At 43.3% G+C, this 24,994-nt stretch overlaps 1 protein-coding gene across 2 annotated transcripts in view; it reads right to left on the reverse strand.

Moving 5' to 3' along the window:
• Positions 1-1,896: 1,896 nt before the first annotated feature.
• Positions 1,897-24,994, reverse strand: part of JADE2 (jade family PHD finger 2) — a 385,478-nt gene continuing 362,380 nt past the window's right edge. For both annotated transcript variants that reach the window (XM_068277917.1, XM_068277916.1), the window contains exons 11-12: positions 5,346-5,471; positions 1,897-2,805 (exon numbers count right to left, since the gene is read on the reverse strand). In XM_068277917.1, coding sequence (XP_068134018.1) covers positions 1,946-2,805; positions 5,346-5,471 — 986 coding nt within the window. In that variant the 3' untranslated portion in view covers positions 1,897-1,945. The remainder of the gene's footprint in view (positions 2,806-5,345; positions 5,472-24,994) is intronic.

The following is a 24,994-nucleotide window of genomic DNA, read 5'->3' on the forward strand; positions in this document are numbered from 1 at the left end:
TTTGAATGGATCAAAGCAACAGTCTGTTTCTACAAGCTTCATCAGTCCTCTGGTGGTGAACATGCTTTGGGGGATCAGCAATCTGTAGGGTTGGATTGTCCCAGGCAGTCACCATTGTAGTCTTACACAGTGAGAGGTCCACTGCCACTCCATCATCCCACTTCCCCTGTTGAAGTGAATATGCTACTCAGTCAAGCCACTGCTGATCTTCCAATTAGGTTGGCAGATTCTACATTCGATGTTCTACAACCTAAACAGACTTCACTGGCTCATGTTAGGGCTCAGCTTTACTTGGAGAAGAGTTCCTATGTTCCCTGGAGTAACTAGGAAGCGCGGTTGACAGTGGTTATTGTGGAAATCTCTCAAGATGTTACAGTACAATTCAAAGTTAGCATCTGCTCTTAGGAGTATTTCCGCCAATAGAAATGGTCGTCGGAAAAAGGAAGGACCCAAACTGTCCTACTGAAGTCAGCAGATGGATTAGTTACAAGACTGTTGCATAATATCCTCAGAGTACCAGTGCATCGCCACAAGCAGTTCATTGTGAGAAGTGATTTAGGAAAAATAAAAATGATGAGCTGCCCTTTTTTTTCGGTTCTCTTGACATTAGATGTCCTATATATTAAATATATATGTGTGCAGGTTGCAAATTCATTCTCTTTGAGAGTATTACTGTGGATCAACCACACTTTTTTTTTTTTTTTTTAAGTGCATTCATAAATTTAATTCCATTTGGAACCCCTCTGCTAAACAGACAGTCCAGATATATTCTGTGGACAGCATCTATGTTGGCAACATGGGATGAAAGCTTTCTCTCGTTTTTACGTGCTACTAAATACGCAATGTCAAGAATTTTCTAGCTGCCTTTTTCATGTTCCCAAGTTGGTCCTACTTGTTCATGGGCAATGCAGGCCAACAATAACGGAAGTTGTTTAGAGGCAGCCCCATTCTTACACCATGGCATTTAAAGTTGCCGATCTTCTCAGAACTACGATTCAAAGGAATGAAACGCGCATGAGAACTCAATCAATAGTAACTCAATCACGAGTGCTGATGGAATGGCATATCCCTTCTGGCAAATTAATGGTTTTAAAATGTCTGGTTACAAAAGTAATGCCTATATTGTCCTCTCTTGGCCCAACCATGGGGGTGAAGCCTAGTTTTGTTTTTTTTCCACCTGAGCAAGTAAATCCAACCAGCAATTATTAGGCTTAGCTATGATTATGTTCAATCGACCTTTTTGCACGTACCATAAACAGATGTTTAGCAGATGTACTGATAAGAAGAGCCTTGGATGGCTCATAGTGCCACACACTTCTGCTAATTATTACTGTTTTATGGCCAGCAACGGAGCCCTGGACGGAAGAAAATGGGTTCAGGAGAAAGAACATTGGTTAAACCTTTAGACAGCTTAAGTTGCCTTTCTCTACCTATAAGTGCTTTCTTCAAATAAGCAATTCATTTGTGCTTTTTTTTTAAAAAAAAATTTTTTAAATCAGTTTGCTTATTTTACTACATTATTGTTCCCTTAAACAACGATGGGAGGCGATTTTAATTCACGTTTGAAAATTTGACATTATCTTTTATGTAAAATAATGCCCGTTCGAACACGGCGGTTCTCCCATCATTCTTTAACAGCCTGCTTTGGAATAAGAAGCACGTGTCCCTTGATGCACATGCTTGCATTATGTAGAAAATGCATGTTGGCTACAATGGGACTTACAGTACAACTATCTGTAACGATGAGGCTTAATGTGTGTAAACCAGCAGAGAAAGGCAACTGTGCTGAACCCACATATGTGTTACATATACACCCATTATATGTAAAACATATTACAAATATACATGACAGCTTCTTTTAGAAAGAGCAAATGTGTCAGAAATGGCAGTCATCTGTTGGTTTAGGCATCAGTAAACTGTCCAGTTTATTTACAGGTGAAAAAAATTATGATGCCATTATGCTCATTCGGACAATGTCATCACTGGAAGGGTCAAATTGGCTAAGTTGCATCCTCGCTTGACTTGGTTCCTCCTCTGAGTCGGACATCTCCGCATCGGAGTAGTAGCCATCCGTTTCATTGTCTAAATGGGTGTTTTCTTTGGGCATTTTGCCGGCTTGAAGTCCGTTTGCCCGTTCTGGATCTTCACACTGTGTCTCCAAATGTACTTTCCCCCCCTTTGGTAGTTTGAACCTTCCCGATGTCTTTGTACAACCCCGTGACTCAGGCACTTTGACAAGAGAATCAGACTGGGGTTGTGCATGTCGTACTGTCTTTTCACTACTGTCTGTTTGACTGGAATCCGATAAGCCGTGTGCACCGTTGGCCTTCGGTACAGGCAGGTGCGTGGAACCTTTTCGTAGAGTCTTTTTTTCTGTAGGCCCTTTGCGGTCTGCTTGTGCCTTGACAGCTCCTTTACCAGTCTTTACAGGTTTGGAGTTCTGTCCTAGAGAAACTTCACTCTCATCTGATAAATAATTTGTATTATTTAAAGCACTCTTACAAAGAGTCCCAGAGCCGTTCCTGGGTAGTTTTTTCCTACCGTTCATTCTTGATTTGCTTTTATCTTTCTTTATTGTCTCCATCTGTTTGAAAGGAGATTTGAGGGAATTATCCATCATGATGCTTAACAAGGTCTCCTCATCCTGTAACAGTTCTTCTGACAGAAGACCTGAGGTGTCATTCTCTCGGTGAGCGTTGTTTAAGGCCCACTCGCTCATTGTCATGTTCTCAGTAGTGATTTGTACTGACTGAGCTAACCAGCTGTTGATCAATATTCCGTCTATAGGAAGAGCCGATGACAAACCTGTAGACAGAAGTGATACCAACATATTAAAATATTTTAGTGCAGTACAATCTATTTTCACTCTATACAAAATTCATGGTTAGTAAGTATTCAGCCTGTTATATTGCACAGTGCATAATTTTGTAAAAAAAACTAGAAAACAAATGATGAGTGGTCCCAACCTGGGTATTGTAATGCAGCACATACCAAGACAGCTCAAGCCGGGACTGCCGCTACAAATAGCAGGAGCTTATAGCAGGTACCCTTTTTTAACAGGACATTTGGAGTGAAGGATAGCTGTCTACAAGGGGGTGGGTGGAGGCTCTAGCACCCCATAGGGCGGGTAGGTTTAAGGTTAGCATGCCCAATGAGCTGTATGCACTACTGGAGGTGATCGCACTGTTTGTGGGGCAGAAGCATGCCATAACGTCAGATATGACCGTGCATCTGCTAGCTATCAAGGTGGTCTCAAATGTCCGTGTTTGACTGCATTTGCCACATGCTTTTTTCAGGTGGGTGATTCAGACACTACCAATGCATGAAAGATCAGCAGGATAGTCAGGCAACTAGTATTGTTTAAAAAGGAAGTACATATGGTAGCCTCCTTTAAGTTGTCCTTTAAAGGATGCCTGAAGTGACATATAACATGATGAGATACACATGGGTATGTACAGTGCCAAGCACACAAATGACTATGCTGTGTTCCTTTTTTTCTTTCTCTGCACGAAAGGGTTAAAAATCAGGTATGTAAGTGGCTGACTCAGTCCTGACTTAGACAGGAAGTGACTACAGTGTGACCCTCACTGATAATCAGTCAGTGAGTCAGGACTGAGTCAGCCACTTACATACCTGATATTTAACTCTTTCAGGCAGAGGAAAAAAAAAAGGAACACAGCATAGTTATTTGAGTGCTTGGCACTGTACTTACCCATGTCTATCTCATCATGTCACATGTCACTTCAGGTATCCTTTAAGCGCCCATTTCCATTATATGCGGTGTGATGCGGTTATATAGCCGCATTGCGGGTGTCCTGATCCCAATGCACCGCAATGTAACAGTTTCCATGGCATGCAGAGCGATCTGAGAATCTGCAGCATGCTGCAGATTCTTGCACAGCCGCATCCGCCCCGTCCCCTCCATACACTTCTGCATCGGGAAATGCGGAAGTGACTTGGCCAGCAGCGGAAGTGATGCGGTGTGGCTAGGCAGCCGCACTCGCATCACTCCGCAAATGGAAAGGGGCCCTAAGAGAAAAACAGCTCGGGGATAATGGAAGGTGCTTGCTGCTTTGAAAACCCCATTATTGATAAAGAAACAAGACTGCATAACTATTGTAACAAAGTAAATAAAGATGTAAAACTGTCACAACTATACCCCTGGTGCGCCCCACACAGGCTCCACATCATTAGTAATAAGAGAATGTAATGTGGACTGATGACACGCTGTCAGCCCACAAACTTATGTAAGGATACTATAAATAGACCGCTAGGTCTCCACTGCCATGCAGACAAATGTACGGGACATCCTGATTATGTATGTACTTTATTACAGTGGTTGTGCAATCTTGTCTTTATCATTGAAGTTTTAAATGCAGCCTTCTGGTTTCCCCAATCTTACCCCCCCCCCCCCCCCCCTTGCGCACTGCAGTTTATGCTTCATCTCTTTCTCAGTCAGTCTGCTGACTCCCCCATGCAACTTTTCTGTTCTCATGCATTTGTAAAATCATGTTCTGCTGCACTCCAAATGTAGTATTGCACCCTTTTAGGATGTGATGACATAGCATGAAAGGCTGTGTTTTATGTCATGTTTTATAGAAATATTGTGTGCTTCTATTTAGCGTTTGTGTGCGTTTGCGATGCATTTTTCATGCCTTTTGCGTGCGCTTTTAATGCGTTTGTGGCTCGCATATACAAAATGCAGATGGGTTTTCCATGAGTTTTTATATTTCCTTTTATGCAAGTCACTTGGAAGACAACAGGAAGCGAAAATACAGCAAAAAGTTTTTTCAGAAAAAATGCATATAAAAAAAAAACGCATGGAAGACGCATGAAAAACTCATACCATTGCGTTCCCATTGACTTTCATTATGTGCGTTTTGGCAGAGTTCCTGCATATTATGCAACAAAACCAGTGATTGGCAGGTCTCTGTATTTTTTTTTCTGCGTCCCATTGACTAACATTGCCGCATAAACTCAGCGGTTTAAGCAACTCTAGCGTTTCTGCTATGTGTGCACCCAGCCTTATAGCTTTGAGTAATAGTGATGTAAAGCTGCACAACTTTTCAGGTCTAATGCCAACGGGGATGTAGAGCATCCAAATTCCAATAATAATCCATAATATTTAAATTGTACACAAAAGCAGATAATTACCTAAACCTAGGGAAACCTCAGGATCCTATTGAGGCTTCCCTCAGTGATCTACTGTCCTCCGTCGCTGAGAGCGGCCCGCCGCATGCGCAGTAGCACGGAACTCTATACATGTTCATCCACATGTCTATTTTTCTTTCATTTAACTGCTTTTGTACGAAGTCTCTTTTGAATGTACTTTGTATTATATTTACCCAGTTGTCCTAAAACGGAACCGCTGCCTCTTCTCGTTCTCTCCTTTTTCTCCGGACTGCCCCTTAAGCCCTCTCTGGTTTTCCGTTTGGGTTCAGTCTTTTTCCCTTTTGTCTTCTTTGAATTATCTGTTAACATAGAAAAAAAAAATGAAGACTACTTTTACAGTTTCAGTTTAAATTACTTCGATCTGGAAATGAAATGACTACTGGTAAATGCTGTAGATGTATAACAGTTTTGAAGAACATGAAAAGTTAATCTATGGATCCCCTCTGCAACCTTTGGGGAGAGCAAACACATTTTGCCTTCCAGTAATACAGCTGATACACAACATAGTTCTCAATACAAATGCCTGATAGCAGAATAGCACGCCAGGTAGGCACTAGGGATGGTCAATGACCTGCAAGAATTGCTGGTGTCCAAACTCTATGGAAATGGACCAAATAAAATGCAGTTCCTGACTAGTTTTGATTGATCCAGATTGAATATCTGTATCCCCAAGAATGTTACAAAAACACACAGGTTTCATAGGGTGGCATTCTTTCACATGACTGTAATGTATGTATGTAAACACACAAAATGCAGTAAACGGCTTTCAGAAATAGAAATATTAATAGTTTATTTTTTTTTTATCAGCTAAATGCAAAGTGAATGCGCAGAAGGGAAATGTATAATTGAATCAATACTTGGTGTGACCACACTTGGTTTGCAATTCAGAAATGAACTCTTCTCGGTTCACCTGAACACCGTTTATGATGGCATCCAAGAGGAGGCGCTCCCTCCTTGCAAAACGATAGTATTCAGACCCCTCTGTTATTTGATCTGAGGAAGCGGACTGCAATCCGAGAAACGCGTTTTTATTCAAGGGTCTGGTCTCTATTAAAAATGTTATTACTTTATTTGGGCTACACCCTTCTTTTAGAGGTAACCTACTTATTTATGTTTTGTCCAGCTGACATTATCCCTTCCACACATCACATTTTGGGGTACCTCCTCCCTCCCAGTAATATCCCAAACCAACCCCTTCAGCTCGGGATGTTGGCCGTGTTTGTTGGTTTCTTGGAACTCTTAAACCCCTTTTCTTTTCCTGGAGAGCAACTTACATTGACGAAGAACCTGAGTGAGGGCGGGCTTTCCTTCCCAGTCGTTACACTGTGGTTGCTGGTCTTGCTACCTATACTTGTAAATATTCTGCACATACTGTTGAGTGTCCCATACCCTCGACGTGCTACACTATCAGGGGCTCCTAGTGTCCCAGTCTCATTTTATGTCTCCTTTGGAAGGTCCTCGGACTCCATTGGTACCACTCCCTCTATATACAAGAGGAAAGGTGTTCCCAACATCATGGACATCTAACCAGAGATCTTCAGTGGATGTAGTCTGCCTCGAATCTGTGATCCCAGACATAGGGCTAGTTTACACCAAGAGTTCTTTTGAGAGATTATTAAAGCGCCAGCATTTTGAAAAGCACTTGGCTAATGTGTTTGTGTATGGGCTAGTTCACACCATAGCAATGTTATTTTATCCGCCAACGAGGTCCTGCAGCATTTTGGAGGTGATCATGCCTTAATGTAAAGTATAGGAAAACTGTAAAATCGCTTTAAAAGTCGCGGAACAGAGCAATTTTTTTTTAAAGCTTGATAAAGTGGAACTGTTGCGAAAATCCTAAAATTTAACACATACAAATAAGTACGTTTCTTCCAGAGTAAAATGAGCCATAAATTACTTTTCTCCTATGTTGCTGTCACTTACAGTAGGTAGGAAAATCTGACATTACCGACTAGCCCGTCTTCTCATAGTGGGCGTTCTCAGGGTTTTCTTTATTTATAAAAGCACTTAATGAATGGCAGTTGCTCCATCCAACTGCCAAAATAGTGTGCAGCGAGCACAGAGGCTGGCCAGCATCTTTGTGTAAATCATTTTCAGGGAACGTCTTTATAAAGAATAAAGGCCATGCTGAGAATCCCCCATGAAGAAATGGACTAGCCCAAAACCTGTCAGTAATGTCGGATTTCTACTACCTACTGTAAGTGACGGCAACATAGGAGAAAATAAATGTATTGCTCATTTTACTCTGTGAGAAATGTACTACTTATTTGTATGCGTTTACAATTTTAAGATTTTCGCGACAGTTCATCTTGAAGCCCACCATCCCTTCCAGGACTTAATGACCATCGCTAGTAAAGAAGAGCAAGGAGACGCAATTCATTCCTAATTTATGTATGATTATGCAAATATATGCTGTCTTAAAATGGACCAATCAAATCTCAAGGCGGAATCTGGTCCATTTTCAAGCTACATCCATTTACATAGATTTCCATAAAACTGCATAAACTCGGAATGATTTGCATCTTTTACCATTCCTCTGCTTTACGATGAAGATGGTTCCTAATAACACTGGCAGCAGGTGGTGGTGTGCAAAGTTGCTTTACTGATGGTATTGCACGGTGGACAAGTTTCTGCTTGTATTTTTCAGCATTGGGGACAATCTGGACCAAATACCCAAATCCATTTGCAGACTCCAAACTTGCAGCTAAGCATCACTGTTGCCCAGAGACACTCCCTATTATACCATTCTCCAGCCCTACAGAGAAGAAACTTCCTTGTGCTACAGTCAAAAATGTCAAATTTAGACTCAATTCCAAGAACCTGCTGCTATTTTCTTACTCCCCAGTTTTTGTACTAAGTTGAAACTTGGCCTTATTTTATAATTTCTAAGGGGTAGCAATTGTCTCATCTGCTGCACTAAGTTTCAATGCCTGACAGCTGCATTTGCAGTCTTCAATGTTGCCAGTTTCTTTGTCTGTATTCAAATTCGCTTCAATACCACCACATTATGAAACCTCAGCCTGCTTTGAAATGTTTGCCTAGAAAAGTTCCTGCTGAAGTAGTATAGCTACCTTGTGTCTTGTTGCTATGCTCAGTCTTGCCGTGGAGTATGACCAGTGGCATGAAATGGCGCCCCGCGCTCTGCTGTCCCCAGAAATCAAACCGCAGTGCTAGCGCCCCGCAGCGTGTCGCTAGCAGCAGGGCCGGCCCTAGACTTTTTGCCGCCTGAGGCAAATTCTGAAAAAATTATTGCTGCTGCACCGCTGCCGTCATTCCATCGCTAGCCAGTGATTAGTAATGCTGTATGTGCCCGGCCGCTCGCTCGAGTGGATCCGCCCCCCCCCCGCCCGCTCATTAACACTTTTATACATATTCACTGCTTCTGGCCAATCCACGCACAGCGGGGCCAGAAGCAAGTTACAGACAGCGGACCGGGCATTGCGGACCGTGAACAACCCCCCCCCCCCCCCCCAAGTGCAAAAAGCAGGATTTGAAAAAAATCGCAGGAAAATCGAAATTGCGATTTCTGAGAGAAAAATCGCAATTTCGATTTTACCCTAAAATCGTGCAGCCCTAGTGTGTGTGTGTGTGTGTGTGTGTGTGTGTTTCAACAGGCTGAGTGCTGGAGATGCTATCAGCTTGCCTCAGTGTAGTGTGACAAACAGAACGTGGCTGCCCTCATTGTATCACAGCAATAAATAATCATAAACGTTTATAGGTGTTGGCAGCTAGATTTGCTGTGTAAACTATGTAAACTTTAGATAAGATATATAGACAAGTTACTTGTTATAGTTACTTTTTCATCTCGGATCCGCTTTAAAGGAAACCAGAGACGAAGCACCCTCATGTATTTTACCATATAGATCAGTGGGAACATTAGGGAAAACACCTACCTTGCTTTCTGTTTCATTCTGCACCGCACAGCTTGCTTCTAATCAGCCCTGATAAAATCCCCGACTGAGCATTCAGTCTGGCTTTGCTCAGGAATATTTATAGCTCAGTCTGTGTTCTCTCATGTCCAAGCCTGCCCCCTGCTGGCTCTGCTCAGGAATCATTATAGCTGAGTCATTATAGCAAAGCCAGACTGAATGCTCAGTTGGGGATTTTATCAGGGCTGATAAGAAACCAGCTGTGCAGTGCAGAATAAAACAGAAAGCATGGTAGGTGTTTTCTCTAATGTTCCCACTGATCTATATGGTAAAATACATGAGGGTGCTTCGTCTCTGGTTCACTTTAAGTCTCCTACACAGCTGTGTTTGTTTCAATTAATGACCATGTTACAACCTACATATGAAAAGCATAAGCAATAAATTGGTATAATTCCTCAGGCATGCTGGTTAGTTGAGCCTTCCAGTTGCCTGAATTCCTGATAACAGGGACTTTGCTGTATTTTAAATTTCTCCTAGGCTATAGATTGTTACAGAACGTAAGTGGACTAGAAAACATAGCCTAGATTAGATTTTAATGGACTGCTATTAAAGAGAAACTCTGGGCTTACACTTAAAGGGAACATAAACTGAGAAGGATATGGATTTTTCCTTTTAAAATAATACCAGTTGCCTGACTCTCCTGCTGATCCTGTGTCTCTAATACTTTTAGCCACAGCCCCTCAACAAGCATGTAGATCAGGTGCTCTGACTGAAGTCAGACTTGATTAGCTGCATGCTTGTTTCAGGTCTGTGATCCAGCCACTACCGCAGCCAAAGAGATCAGCAGGACTGACGAGCAACTGGTATTGTTTAAAAGGAAACATCCATATCCCTCCCACTTAAGGTTCCCTTTAAAGAGGCACTGAAGTGACATAATAGTGGAATTCTGTAAATTATTGATGATGCCCAGTTTTATAGTCATTTTCCAGGCATCAATAACATTTTCAATATCTGTATATTGGTATGTAGCCCTGCCCTCCCAGTGATGCTTTGTCTAGGCTGTTTAGCTATGCTGAATTCTCCTCCTAAAGCATTCTGGGAGACCAGGCATTATTTTCACTGGCTTGGGAATTCTTAGAAACAAACATTCTACAACTCACGGCTCCTTCAGTGTTATGCCTCTGAAAATCTCTCGATCTCTCAGCCGCTGTCCCATCCGGCGTGTCACGCTGCCTGGCCTGCAGAGCTCCAGCTCGTAGGAGCTTCCCCTTGCTTGGCACTAGCGTGTACTGTCACCGCCGTGTGCGGCTCCCGGCCATGACATGAATAGTGTTCCAGCGTCTGGGGGTCACGTGAGCGCTCACTGCAGTTCTGGCTCCTCCCGCTGATGCGTTTCGCCCCGCCCACGGGGCTTTATCAAAGAGATGGAACCCTCCACCGCTTTAATAAAGCCCCGTGGGTGGGGCGAAACGCATCAGCCGAGCAAGAGGAAGCAGAAGCTCGCTCCTACGAGCTGGTGCTCTGCAGTCCAGGCAGCGTGACACGCCAGATGGAACAGCAGCTGAGAGATCGAGAGAGATTTCCGGAGGCATAACACTGAAGGAGCCGTGAGTTGTACTATATGCCCTGCATGGAATCGCATGCTATACCTGGTGTCTGAGGAACTTTTGCCACATACTGTGTTCACACCACTGTTTCAAATCAGTAGGAAAGCTAACCACATAAAGGTCCTTGTTGTGAATTGATTTAGGACTGGCAATCCTTAGAGACATTCACCATCACGCAGATTAGACCTGCTTTAACAAAGGGCTTTAATCCTTGGACACTTGAAGTGCAAGACAACATTTGCGGCAGCTGCAGCTCCATAGAGGCTTCAGGGTGTGCGTCGGTGGTAGGTCCACCTACACACTCACTATATCGGTGGCAGATACGGTTGGCATAGGCTCAGGCTGGGCAACCAGTTGTCTGCATTAACCAGATAGTGAGAGGTGGAAGCAATATGGGAAGGAGTGCTCCCTCCAGTTCTGTTTATGGTTTTAAGTGATTTTAACAGGGGAAACCCAGCTGCTGTGTTGTCTGTTATTGCTTGTACGAATAAAGTTTTCTATAAGCGCATGAAGGGCCGTCCAGGATTTATAATTGTTGAGGTCTAAATTTGACTGGGCGAGCCCTCCTCTTTTTGAGTAGTGCATACCTACTGGTCTGCTTGCATTCTTAGAAGACACAAACATTCTGCAGAGCTGCACCTGGCAAGGCTAAAGATGTTTCCACATGCGATAAATTTCAGAATGTAAATCAATTTTTATACTTGATGCAGTAGTTCCAGAGACCTTTCCTTTGGTTAAAAAAAAACAAAACAACATACACTACCTGAGAGAAACTAGGTACCAGGGAAATACAAGTATACACACCGCAAGGACAAACCGTATGGGTACTGAATGTCTGTTGACATAAATTGAAAACAACAGTGTGTTTAGTGGGTACTCGTGGTTGCGATAATTACCCAATGTGGACCTGTGGGTGTGGTATACAGATCAGACAGGCCGTAGGGGGTCTTTGCTGATCCCCCTCAACCCCTTTAGTTTAACAGGGGGAGAGGTGTAGCTATCCCTTGGCCAAATCTTAAGGTATCCACAACACAGTTCAGGAGGCACTAGATACGCAGTGTGGCAAGCAAAGAGCAGTAATGTTTAACCATTCACAGCGTTCTGGGTCTTGTCCTCCAGAGCTGTGTGCAGATCAAAAGAGGGACATACAAGGTGCTCCTATATACTGTATGTACAGTGCTGTAGATATCACCTAAACATGTTTCGCCCAATGGCTACTTCAGTAAGTACTTTACATATATACAGTAAAATATAAACACATACAGTATATACACAATCCAACCACCCTAGTGCAGCATGTCCCCCATAGTAATAGCCCCTTTCAGAGCTACTACAGCACTGTACATATATAGGAGCACCTTGTATGTCCCTCTCTTGATCTGCACACAGCTCTGGAGGACAAGACCCAGAACGCTGTGAATGCTTTTAAAGTTTTAAAATAGAATGTGCCACTGTGGATAAAACCGACACATTTTATTTGCCCAGGCTATTACAATATTTAAAATATGTCCGTAGTACAATGTATGGCCACAATATTTTATTTGGAAATAAAGGTATATTTTTTTCAGTTTTGCGTTCGTCACTTATTACAAGCAAATACCGTAATACAAAAATAACAGTAAAATACCCTAATGACATACATATTAACCACTTCACCACTGAGGGGTTTTACCCCTTGAGCACAAGAGCAATTTTCACCTTTCAGCGCTCCTTCCATTCATTCGTCTATAACTTTATCATTACTTATTGCAATGAAATGAACTATATCTTGTTTCTTTTTCACCACCAATTAGGCTTTCTTTAGGTGGGACATTATGCTAAGAATTATTTTATTCTAAATGTGTTTTAATGGGAAAATTGGAAAAAATGTGGGGAAAAAAAAAAATCATTTTTCAGTTTCAAAGGCGCCAGGTGTGATTCTGACATTGTACTGTGTGCTCCTACCTCTACTGCCTAATGAAGCGGGTATAGACCTGCAAAACGCGTTGTAAGCAATACCCTGGAGTGTACCAATAAATTTACTTTTTGTTGAAACACACAGCTTCTTAAAGTCCACCACTGCCTCCAAAGCAATTTTTAATATTTTAAATACTGTTTTTATACTTTTGGCGCCTCTGTTCAGTCCTATACCACATTTTTCAGTTTTTGGCCATTATAGTTTTTAAATAATGCATGCTACTTTAATTAAAGGGAATGTCCAAGCAAAATAAAAAAATTAGTTTCACTTACCTGGGGCTTCTACCAGCCCCATGCAGCCATCCTGTGCCCTCGTATTCACTCACTGCTGCTCCAGTCCCCCGCTGGCAGCTTGCCGACCTCGGAGGTCGGCGGGACGCATTGCATACATTTTTACGCATTCCCGCTAGTGCAGGAACATTAACACATACATTTTTATGCGTTACTGGTTCAATGCGTAAATTTTTACGCATTGAACCAGCAATGCGTAAAAATGTATGCGTTAATGTTCCTGCACTAGCGGGAATGCGTAAAAATGTACGCAATGCGTAACGCCGACCTCCGAGGTCGACAAGCTGCCAGCGGGGGACTGGAGCAGCAGTGAGTGACTACGAGGGCACAGGATGGCTGCATGGGGCTGGTAGAAGCCCCAGGTAAATGAAACTCATTTTTTTATTTTGCTTGAACCTTCCCTTTAAAATACATGAAATGTATTTGCCCATTTGTCCCGGTTATTACACCATTTCAATTATGTCCCTATCACAATGTTTGGCGCCAATATTTTATTTGGAAATAAAGGTGCATTTTTTTCAGTTTTGCATCCATCCCTAATTACAAGCCCATAGTTTATAAAGTAACAGTGTTGTATCCTTTTGACATAAATATTTAAAGAGTTCAGTCCGGTAACTATTTATGCTTTATTTTTTTTATTGTATTTTTTTTATTCTTTTTATTACAAAAATAAATAACTTGGGGAGTGTGGGAGGTATTGAGTTAATTTATAGTGTAAAAGTATGTATTTGTACATGAAAAATGTTTTGGATGTAGTTTTACTATTTGGCCACAAGATGGCTTCAGTAACTTTTTGTTCATGCGACCTGTAAGCTTACAGGACATTCAATGAGGCTGGGAAACTTTTTTTTTCCCACAATGATCGCGCTGCTTTCTCATAGAAGCAGCCGATCATTGCTGGGGGGCTAAGATCAATGACCGGGAACGGATTTTCCCATTCATTGATCTCCGCGCGATCGGCCGGCAGCGTGCGGGAGCAGACAGCAGCAGTAGCTGCATATATCTACGCTCCTGGTGGGCAAAGGGTGTAAAAAGGAGCATGGATATGGTGGTAAAGTGGTTAAAGTTGAGTCCCTAAGGTAAATATTTATGTATTTTTTTCTGTATACAAATGTTTTATTTTGGTAACTAATTTTAATGGATTCTTTTATTTCATGTATTAGGGTGTAATTTTACTATTTAGCCACTAGCTGCCCCCCACACACTTTATTTCTGTGTACTGTGAACAGTACACAGAAGGTATAGCATGTGTACTTTCACTTTCCTTTTATCAATGACCACCGACATCTCATTGATGCCGGAGATAATTGATCACAGGCACTTTAATTGGTGAATGGGAAACACAGTTCCCATTCACCAATCAGTGTACTAATTGGTGGTGACGAGAATGTGCGTGCAGAAAGCGATTACTCGTTAAAGGACTTCCGAGGCCAAAATCTTCCCCCAAAACGTAAAAAAAGTGAACTACCTGCATAACTTTGTAAGGCACGGAGGACGCCGTCCGCGCCCTCCGTGCCGTTCCGCCTGGTCTCCTCTGCTCAATAGCCCCCCGAAAGGCTGCGACCCCACGGTCCGGGTCGGTATCTGCAGCCTGCATAAAGATGGCCGCCGGAGCTGGCCACGGCTGCGCAGTCCGCATAGCCGCTACTGCGGCTGCGCAACTCTAGAGCCAACGCTCCGATCCAGGCTGCCTGTTACGTGGATTGGGGGGTTGGCACTAGAGCCGCGCAGCCGCAGTAGCGGCTATGCGGACTGCGCAGCCATGGCCAGCTCCGGCGGCCATCTTTATGCAGGCTGCAGATACCGACCCGGACCGTGGGGTCGCAGCCTTTCGGGGGGGCTATTGAGCAGAGGGGACCAGGCGGAACGGCACGGAGGGCGCGGACGGCGTCCTCCGTGCCTTACAAAGTCATGCAGGTAGTTAACTTTTTTTTTACGTTTTGGGGGCAGATTTTGGCCTCGGAAGTCCTTTAAGGTTGTAATTTTTAGTTTCTCTTTTTGTTTCAGACTGTCTTGTTTCAGAGATGCTTCCAACATCAAGAAACTCACTCACCTGGTGAAATACCACAAGAGGTGGACACTCCAACCCGAGCAGAAGTGGGAATCTGCTGTACACACTGAAAGTGGTTGCCTGTTATTGCAACCCACAAAACTTGAGTACAACACCTGATCCCCATCCAGCAAAGTGCTGTTTTTCTTTTTTTTTTTTTTACAGATGAGTCGGCCTCATCACTTTATAGGCAATACTGGCTACTGAAGCCAATTATAGAATCTACTCTGCGTGAAAGGTTCCCTGTGGAGATCACATGATTTCCCCTTTTCTCAGTTGTTACAATTCTGACTCATCATGATCAGTCCCCGCTAGCAGGCTGCCCGAGTCAGTAATGCTCACAGCCTTGACCATCAGTCGCAAAGCAGGAAGTCTTTTACTTCAGCACTGCTGTAAGCCACCACTGTCAGCTGTCACCTGTGGGCCAAACGCACAGCTAATTCCATATCCCATTAAGGGTTTTGAGTTTATATATAACCTTTCTACTATAAGTACAGTTGATTAAATAATTCTGCAAGACTACCTTCATCTTACATTAATTGCATCAGCAGCGTTCGGCCTTGCAACTGTGTTCATTTCATACATCAGCCCCAAAACAACCCATTTCATGCATTATACATTTATACCACAAGAGCACAAATTATTCATAGAGGCTATTGAGATCAATAATTTAAAAAGCTCTCCATTTGCCCTCTTTTTCTGCAGAGACCATAAACCGTGTAAATAAGAGATTCTAAGAAATCATAGCTGAAAGTAATATCATGCAGCCGACTCACAGACCAGACTGTCTAGCGAGGAAACCAAACACGTGACAGCTTCAGAATCGGATCCAAAACCACAAACTCAGCAGCCTGGAGGGATAGACAGCCAGTCAAACGTCAGATGAAGTTCTGGAAAAACTGGATGAACGTTTGGCTTTTATACCTTGTTTATTGCCATTCATGTTGGAACGAAGAGTGAAGAGTATGAAGTTTGCTGTGGAATGTATTCTCATCGTCTTTTAACTTAGGAAAGAGCAAACTTAATGACTTAGGTGTGGCCTACAAAACGATAAGAACCCGTCTCCAGAAGCTGTGTTTTTAGACTCAACCCTACCCGGCAACCTTCTTGAAAAGTACGGGCAAGAGACACACACACACACAGACACACACACAGACACACACACACACACACACACACACACACACACACACACACACACACACACACACACACACACACACACACACACACACACACACACACACACACACTCACACTTCCAGCAGCTTTTGCCAGTGTGTCAGATGCAGCTTTCAGGGAAATAAAAAAACACAAACTTGGCATCAGAGATCTGTAATTACCATCCAAATAGAGGGAGGAGATGGAGGAATGCAGAAACGAGAGCGAGGAAATAGCACGGAACCACAGATATTTTTTTTTTCGCTCTTCTTTCTAAACAACCCTGGCATTCCACTTCAATCTCAAGTTCTTAAAATGACAGATGGTCTGTGATCATTCTATTTAGCTAGTTCAGACTTCCCATGGATTACTCGGGGGAAATCGGTAATGAATAGGAGAAATTGTACAGACTAGAGGATCTTGCCTTAGAGCCAGAAAGTATATTTGTTAACAGGACAATTTATGTTGCTCTCTGCTGCACTGGGCTGACCAAAAGGCCGTAAATGTGAATTCATGGAAAGGCAGACCATGCCAGGCAGAGTAAGTGCAAATAGATTGTACATCAGCAGCAACAGTCATTCTGCAAACAGAGACATTTGGCGAGCCAAACTGTATTTCTATCAATCCAGTATATAGATATACAAGAGAGAGTCTTACCCCGTGATAAATATTGATAAAATTTAGGGTGGTTGCACACATGTGAGATAGGTGAGCGGCACAAGAGCCCTACTGCAGCCCATCACACTATTACCAATGTTTTACTCCCTGTGGCAGTTGTGGTCATCGCTGTGACCCGCCCTCCCCCCGATCAGTGACGTACTTACCGCAGGTTGGGAAGTACGTCACGGCAAATCCACTGATATGCACATGAGCGCTGTGCAGCTAACGCCACAATCTGGAAAGACTGTTTGCAGTACCATTGAGTCCCAGAGCCATGTGCCGCTCATTACCGCCCTCAAAGCGCTGCAGCTTCTGCGCCGGCCGAACCACTTCCAGCGGTTCACGTCGCACCGCAGGTACTGTGGCCGGACTAATGGTCACTGCGATGAGCTGCGGCGGGAAAGAGTATCGCAACACAACGTGTGATGAAATGAAGTTCAGTTTGCACACCAGTTAATTAAAAGAATTACATGGAGATGGAAAGAATGCAACAAGTGGCAACCAAACCAATCAAGGGTACGTATACTCAGTTATAAGAGAGAGCCTCAGCTAAATGTATTTTTCTTTGTAGAGATGGGACTCCAGCTCCTGGAGTAAAAGATATAATTGTGTGTCTCTTCCTGGGATTACAATGAGAAAATAGTAATAGTAGCATGACCATATGCATGGCTCGCTGTCAGAGCTAGAAGATGAGTACTATGTCATGGCAGTGACAATGTACCTATTCTTTTCTCTGTTGCACGGAGGTGTGCGCTCGCGCAGTGCGAGCAGCTCCGTACTGCGCATGCACGCTCTCACAGCTGTAGTCTCTGGCTCCCGAAGCTCCCCCCACAGCGGCAGAGAGCAGTCTCTGACCCATCGGTCAGAGACTGCTAACGGGAGAGCCAGTGCAGGAACGACGGGAACAGGAGAGAAACGGAAAGGCTCTATAGGACCCAGAGCCTTCCCTCTCCTTAGGTAAGTATCGGTTTTTGTTTTTTTATATATTTTCACTTCAGACTCTCAATAAGCCTAGCGATCAGTAGGCAATTTGCTTAAAATACAATATATGCTAGGTGGTATTAGGTATTGTTTGTTAAGTTAATATCACCCATTGACTTGACCTTACACGGTTGGGTGGTTGCAGTCTCATTAAGATTTCCAGTTAGGTAGCTTGTGTGACCCATCTTTCAGCAAAGTGTGTGGCTTGCTTATGAATATTTGCCCTAGTTTGAGGTAGGTGAGGGATGGATAATAAAAGTCTTAAAGAGGAACTGTTGCGAAAATAAGCACAAATAAGCAGTACATTCTTCCTGAGTAAAATGAGACATAAATTACTTTTCTCCTAAGTTGCTGTCACTTACAGTAGGTAGTAGAAATTTGACATTACCAACAGGTTTTGGGTTAGTCCATCTCTTCATGGGGGATTCTCAGCATGGTCTTTATTCTTTACAAAGATACTCCCTGAAAAAGATTTATACAAAGATGCTGGCCAGCCTCCCTGCTCACTTTTTTGGCAGTTGGACGGAGAAACTTCCATTCACTAATTGCTTTTAAAAATGAAGAAAACCCTGGGAACCCCCCCATGAGAAGATGGGCTAGTCCAAAATCTGTCAGTAATGTCAGATTTCTACTACTTACTGTAAGTGACAGCAACATAGGAGGAAAGTATTTTATGGCTCATTTTACTCTGGAAGTAACTTACCGTATTTTTCGCCGTATAAGACGCTCCGGCATATAAGACGCACCCAGATTTAGAGGGCAAAAATCAGGAAAAAAAGAAAAAACTAAACCTAGGTGTGTCTATGATGCAGGGGTGTCTTAAGGACTTTTTACCTCCCCCTTTCCAGTTACATTACATACTATTACACCACATATGGGGACAGTGTTATGTGCTGTGTCCCCCTGTGCCTGCTGTGTCCCCCTGTGCTGTGTCTCCCTGTGCCTGCTGTGTCCCCCTGTTCTGCCTGCTGTGTCCCCCTGTGCCTGCTGTGTCCCCCTGTTCTGCCTGCTGTGTCCCCCTGTGCCTGCTGTGTCCCCCTGTTCTGCCTGCCGTGTCCCCCTGTTCTGCCTGCAGCCCCCTGTGCCAGTGTCCCCCTGTTGTGGCAGTGTCCCCCTGTTGTGGCAGTGTCCCCTATTGTGCCAGTGTCCCCTTTGGCAGTGTCCCCTATTGTGGCAGTGTCCCCCTGTTGTGCCAGTGTCCCCCTGTTGTGCCAGTGTCCCCCTGTTGTGCCAGTGTCCCCCTGTTGTGCCAGTGTCCCCCTGTTGTGCCAGTGTCCCCCTGTTGTGGCAGTGTCCCCTGTGGTAGCGTCCCCTGTGCCTGTGGCCCCGTTGTCCGTGTGTCCTCCAGTGCCGGTGTCCCCCTGTGCAGGTAGTGTGAGTACACATACATTACCTGCTCCTGCCGCCACGCTCCTGGCTCCCCGATCCTCTTCTTCCATCTACCGCTGCCCGCTGCTGCCCCCGCCGAACATCGCTGGCCGGTCTTAGCCGCATGGATACGCTATCAGCACACCACGTGCCGGGGTCACGCATGCCGCCGAACAACGCTGGCCGGTCCTAATTATCCGCGCAGGGATACGCTATCAGCGTGCGCCGGGTCACACATGCGTATGCGTGACCCCGGCGCACGTGGTGTGCTGATAGTGTATCCCTGCGCGGCTAATTAGGACCGGCCAGCGTTCGGCGGCATGCGTGACCCCGGCACGTGGTGTGCGGATAGCGTATCCCTGCGGCTAATTAAGACCGGCCAGCGATGTTCGGCGGGGGGCAGTAGCGGGCAGCGGTAGATGGAAGAAGAGGATCGGGGAGCCAGGATTGGAGCCAGGAGCGCGGCGGCAGGAGCAGGTAATGTATATAGTGCTTCCCTGCGCACCTCTGCATCCCGAAATCCGTACCTTCGCCGCATAAGACGCACCCACTTTTCCCCCAACATTTTGGGGAAGAAAAAGTGCGTCTTATACGGCGAAAAATACGGTACATCTTATTTGTATGTGTTTACATGTATTTTAAATGTTAAGATTTTCACAACAGAGGTCCTTTAAATACAGTAAGAGGTTTACTTTACTGAAGTATTTTATTTTGGTACAAAGTATAGGTAAATAACATTTTTATTGCTTTTGATTCAATTAGACAATAAAAAGAATTCACATGACATAGGCCTGAACCCTAAAGCACCTAAAATTCTATTCTCTAGCTTGTCAGGGTTTTAACCTACTTACATAATCAGATAGCTTTCTGTGCACAAAGCAGACTATTAACCACGAGAAGCACCAATGGCTTTTTCAATGCCATTTTTTCACCAACTGTAATAGTGTCATTCTTTATTACCAAAGCCTCCACGTGTCAGAACATTCGATACAAGTCATAAGTGTCATCATTCTGAGAACTAGAGACCCAGGCCTACTCAGATATTGGTATTTTGTAACATTTGGACTGATGCGTTCTCAGAAATTTGACCACAACAGTGTTTTTCAGTTTATCATTAAAATAAATTCACTTGACATAGGCTTCAGCCTTAAACCACCTTTAGATTTATGGGACCTTAAGTCAGGGCTTGAGCGGTCCTGTGTTATTGTTTTCCTAGTTCACCTAAGCAAGGCTGTAAATTCAATAGCAACCAATAGCAGATTATCATGCTTATTATTATTACTATTCTAGCTACAAGCTGCAATAACTTTAGTTATCAGTTTATGAATAATATTAACCATTTACCGCCATCCTAACGTATTAAAACGTCATGCTTACCGCTATTAACAGCAACATGACGTTTTAATACGTCGCGCATTCCCGCCGCTGCTACCGCCGTGTGTCCGCCGCTACCGCCGCCATTACCGTCGGGATCCCGTGCTGGGCGATTGGGGAAGAGGACTGAACAGTCCTCTACCCAATCGCAGTGCCTGGAGTGAATGGACGTGACCGCGAACAGCGGCTACGTCCATTCACATAAACAGGAAATGTAACAGTTTAATAAAGTGTGTAAAAAAAAAAAAAAAAAAAGTGAACACGTCCTATGAGTGTTCACCAGCGCCATCTTGTGGCCAAAAAGTATATTACACTTACAAAATACATACATTTTCAAGTATATACACATCATTAATAAAATTACACTTCCAACCCTCCCCCCCCAAAAAAAAACACTTGTAAAAAAAAAAAATCAGCTTAAAAAAAATAAATAAATAGTTACCTTAGGGACTCAGCTTTTTTTATTCTATATTTTATGGGGGAAAATTAATTTTAATTTATTACATAGGGGCTTGTAATTATGGCCAGAACAAACAGAAAAATAACCACTTATATTTCAAAATAATATACTGTCGCCATACATTGTGGTAGGGACATAATCTAAACGGTTTAATTATCGGGACCACTGGGCAAATAAAACGTGTTTGTTTTATCCACAGGAGAATGTTTAATTTTAAAACTATAAAGGCTGAACACTGAGAAATAATGATTTTTTTTCTTTTTTTTTCTGTTTTTCTCATTAAAATGCATTTAGAATAAAAAAATTCTTAGCAAAATGTACTATCCACAGAAAGCCTAATTGGTGGCGAAAAAAACGAGGTATAGATCATTTTCTTGTGATAAGTAGTAATAAAGTTATTAGGGAATAAAAGGGAGGAGCGCTGACAACTGAAAATTGCTCTGGTCCGTTAGGATAAAAACCCTTGGGGGTGAACTGGTTAAATGATTTTATAGCCAAAATATTGCTGTTAAAATAATTAGAAAAAAAAACCCTTACATTGTAAAAGAAAAATACTTGTGTTCTTTCAAAACTAGTTTTAGTTTTCTATTAATTTTTTAAGCTACTAAATATATTTTATTCTTTATGTAACATTAAAATTATTTCCTATAGTCAAATATTTTTAGATTTTTAAGTTTGTAAATTATTATTAACCCATTCGCGTTCCGTTGTTTTCACTTGAGAAATGTTTACCTCCCATTCATTAGCCTATAACTTTATCACTACTTATCACAATGAACTGATCTATATCTTGTTGTTTCCGCCAGCAATTAGGCTTTCTTTGGCGGGTACATTTTGCTAAGAGCCACTTTACTGTAAATGTATTTTAACAGGAAGAATAAGAAAAAAATGGAAAAAATTCATTATTTCTCAGTTTTCAGCCATTATAGTTTTAAAATAATACATGCCTCCATAATTAAAACTCACGTATTGTATTTGCCCATATGTCCCGGTTATTACACCGTTAAAATTATGTCCCTATCACAATGTATGGCGACAATATTTTATTTGGAAATAAAGGTGCATTTTTTCCGTTTTGCATCTATCACTATTTACAAGTTTAAAATAAAAAAAAAATATAGAAGTATTTCATCTTTACATTGATATTCAAAAAGTTTAGACCCTTATGTAAATATTTACATGTTTTTTTTATTGTAATGTTTATTTTTTTTATATTAAACATTTTATTTTGGTAGTTTTGGGAGGGTGGGATGTAAACATGTGATTTATAATGTAAATTTGTGTTAATTTTTATTTATTTTTACTTTCAGTTGTAGTATTACTTTTTGGCCACAAGATGGCGGCCATGAGTTTGTTTACATGACGTCACTCTAAGCGTAACACACGCTTAGAGTGACGCATCGGGGAGGGAACAGCCAGAAAAAGCACAGCTTCCGAGAGAAGCTGTCGCTTTTTCAGCGGGGGAGAGGAATCAGTGATCGGGCACCATAGCCCGATACATTGATTCCGTGGCTACCGAATCCGCGGCCGGGAGTGCGCGTGCACGCGCGCGATCGGCCGCGGGAGCGCGCAGTAGCGCGCATGGTTCCTGGACGTAGTTTCTACGTCCAGGAACCAAAATAGGTTAATCTTGATGTGTGTTTGAATTTAATTTTTTTTACTTTTAGTTGTAGTTGTACTTTTTGGCCACAAGATGGCGGCCATGAGTTTGTTTACATGACGTCACTCTAAGCGTAACACACGCTTAGAGCGACGTATGTGGTACGTTACAGCCAGAAAAAGCGAAGCTTCCGAGAGAAGCTGTCGCTTTTTCAGCGGGGGAGAGGAATCAGTGATCGGGCACCATAGCCTGATACACTGATTGCCTGGCTAACGAACTGCGGGCCGGGAGCACGCGTGCGCGATCGGCCGCGGGAGAACGCGGTAGCGCGCATGGTTCCTGGACGTAGTTTCTACGTCCAGGAACCAAAATAGGTTAATAATCTGTTACTGTGCTTAAAGTGGAACTTAAAAAAAAAGTAAACTGATGAGATAAACAATTGCATTTATCCTCCTACTCCTAAAAATGACTAAGATATCCAACAGTTTAATGTTATGTTTGCAATCTTTAGCCTGTGTTCCCACTTAAAGTGAATAGGAACCGCATTTTAAAAAAAAATGAAGCAAATACTTACCTAAGGAGAGGGAAGGCTCTGGGTCGTATAGAGCCTTCCGTCTCCTCTCTCGGTGCTCTCTATCCTTTGCTGGCTCCCCCCCCCCCCCGTTTCAATCCCCCCGCCGAAAGGGTATTTGGAAGTCTTCGAAAGCCGTGTCCTCCCGAAGACGTGCGGCTCCATACTGCACAGGCGTGAGCATGCAAGAGAGCGTGCTTGCGCAGGCGCAGTACAGGGCCGCCCTTCTTCAGGAGCTTTCGGGCTTCCTGAAGACTTCTGAAGCCTCCTTCGGCCGGGTAAAGCAGTATTTGACTAATTCTAATGCTGGGAATACACAATGAGATTTTTCAGCAGATTTACTGTCAGATCGATTTTCCGCTCGTTTTTCTAATCGATTTCCATTCACTCCTATGAGAAATTGATCAGAAAAACGATCGAAAACCAGATCTGACATGTCGGAAATGATCTATCGAACCATCTATCTGCCAAAAAAATCTCATGGTGTATTCCCAGCATAAGACATGAGCGTCAAACTCAAATACAAAGGGGGCCATAATTGAACACTGGGACCAAGTCGCAGGCCAAGCTCACTGTCTAGTGCCCACCTCCCTCCCTTATAAAGTTCCCTGGTGTCTAATGGCTCCCCCTCCTTTCCATACACAGTTCGCTAGTGTTTAGTGGCACTCCTCCCTCCCTTACACAGTTCCTTGGTGTCTAGTGGCGTCCTTCTCTCTCCTTTAGTTCCCTGGTGTCTAGTGCCCTACTCCCTTGCACACACAGTTTCCTGCTGTCTAGTGCCACCTGTTTCCACTTACAGTTCCCTGGTGTCTAGCACTCCCCCTCTCCCCCATATGGCTTTCCAGGTGATCTAGGGCTTCACCTCCAATATAGCATCCCTAGTGGTCTAGAGTGGGCCAAACATAATGTAAAGTGGGGAAACCACTTGAGGGCCAAGTTTGATGGCCCTGAGGGCCGGATTTGGCCCACGGGACAGAGTTTGACATGTATGCTCTAAGACAGGGGTAGGGAACCTTGGCTCTCCAGCTGTGATAAAACTACAACCCCACAATGCATTTGCCTTTATAAATCATGAGTGTGGCTGTCAGACTCCTGCAATGCATTGTGGGACTTGTAGTTCCTTAACAGCTGGAGAGCCAACGTTCCCTACTCCTGCTCTAAGAGAATGAACATTTCTCTCATCGTCCTTCAGGATGGCTTCCTCCAGAGATAAAACTGATCCACCCCTAAAAGGAAACGGGCAATAATTAAATAATTGAACTAATCAGGCCCAGCCCATATAAGCTCTCCATCAATAGCACACCAGTTTTTTGACTGTTTTCCTACACCCGAGTATTACAGGCAGTTAGGCACAACCGTCGCCTTCAAAGCTTGTGCCTCCTTGGGATTTGTCCAAGGTTCTCAACTATTTAATGTCCAATACTTTTGAACCTCTTACTGTTGTGTCTTTAAGAAATTTAACACTAAAGGTTGCATTCCTAGTAGCCATTACATTGGCCAGGAAAGTGAGTGAGTGACATTCAGGCCCTGTCCATCAAAGAACCATATATGATCATACACGATGATAAGATCATTTTCAAACCCGATCTTTCCTATCTACCTAAGGTTGCATTTGCATTCCACAAGTCTCAGGAAATTGTTCTACCGTCCTTTTCAACAAATCCAAAGAATGACAGGGAGGTGGCACTAAGTACTTTGGATGTACGTAGAGCAGTTCTGATATACTTAGAAAGAACTAAGCAGTGGCGGAAAAGTAGTCAGTTGTTTGTAGCATACGCAGGCGAGCGTAGGGGGCTACAGGTTATCTAAGAATTCGATATCTAGATGGATCAAAGATCTCATAACGCTAGTTTATAAAGAGTCAGGTTTGAATA

The sequence above is a fragment of the Hyperolius riggenbachi genome, chromosome 3 (genome assembly GCF_040937935.1).
Source record: "Hyperolius riggenbachi isolate aHypRig1 chromosome 3, aHypRig1.pri, whole genome shotgun sequence".
Lineage (NCBI taxonomy): Eukaryota > Metazoa > Chordata > Amphibia > Anura > Hyperoliidae > Hyperolius > Hyperolius riggenbachi.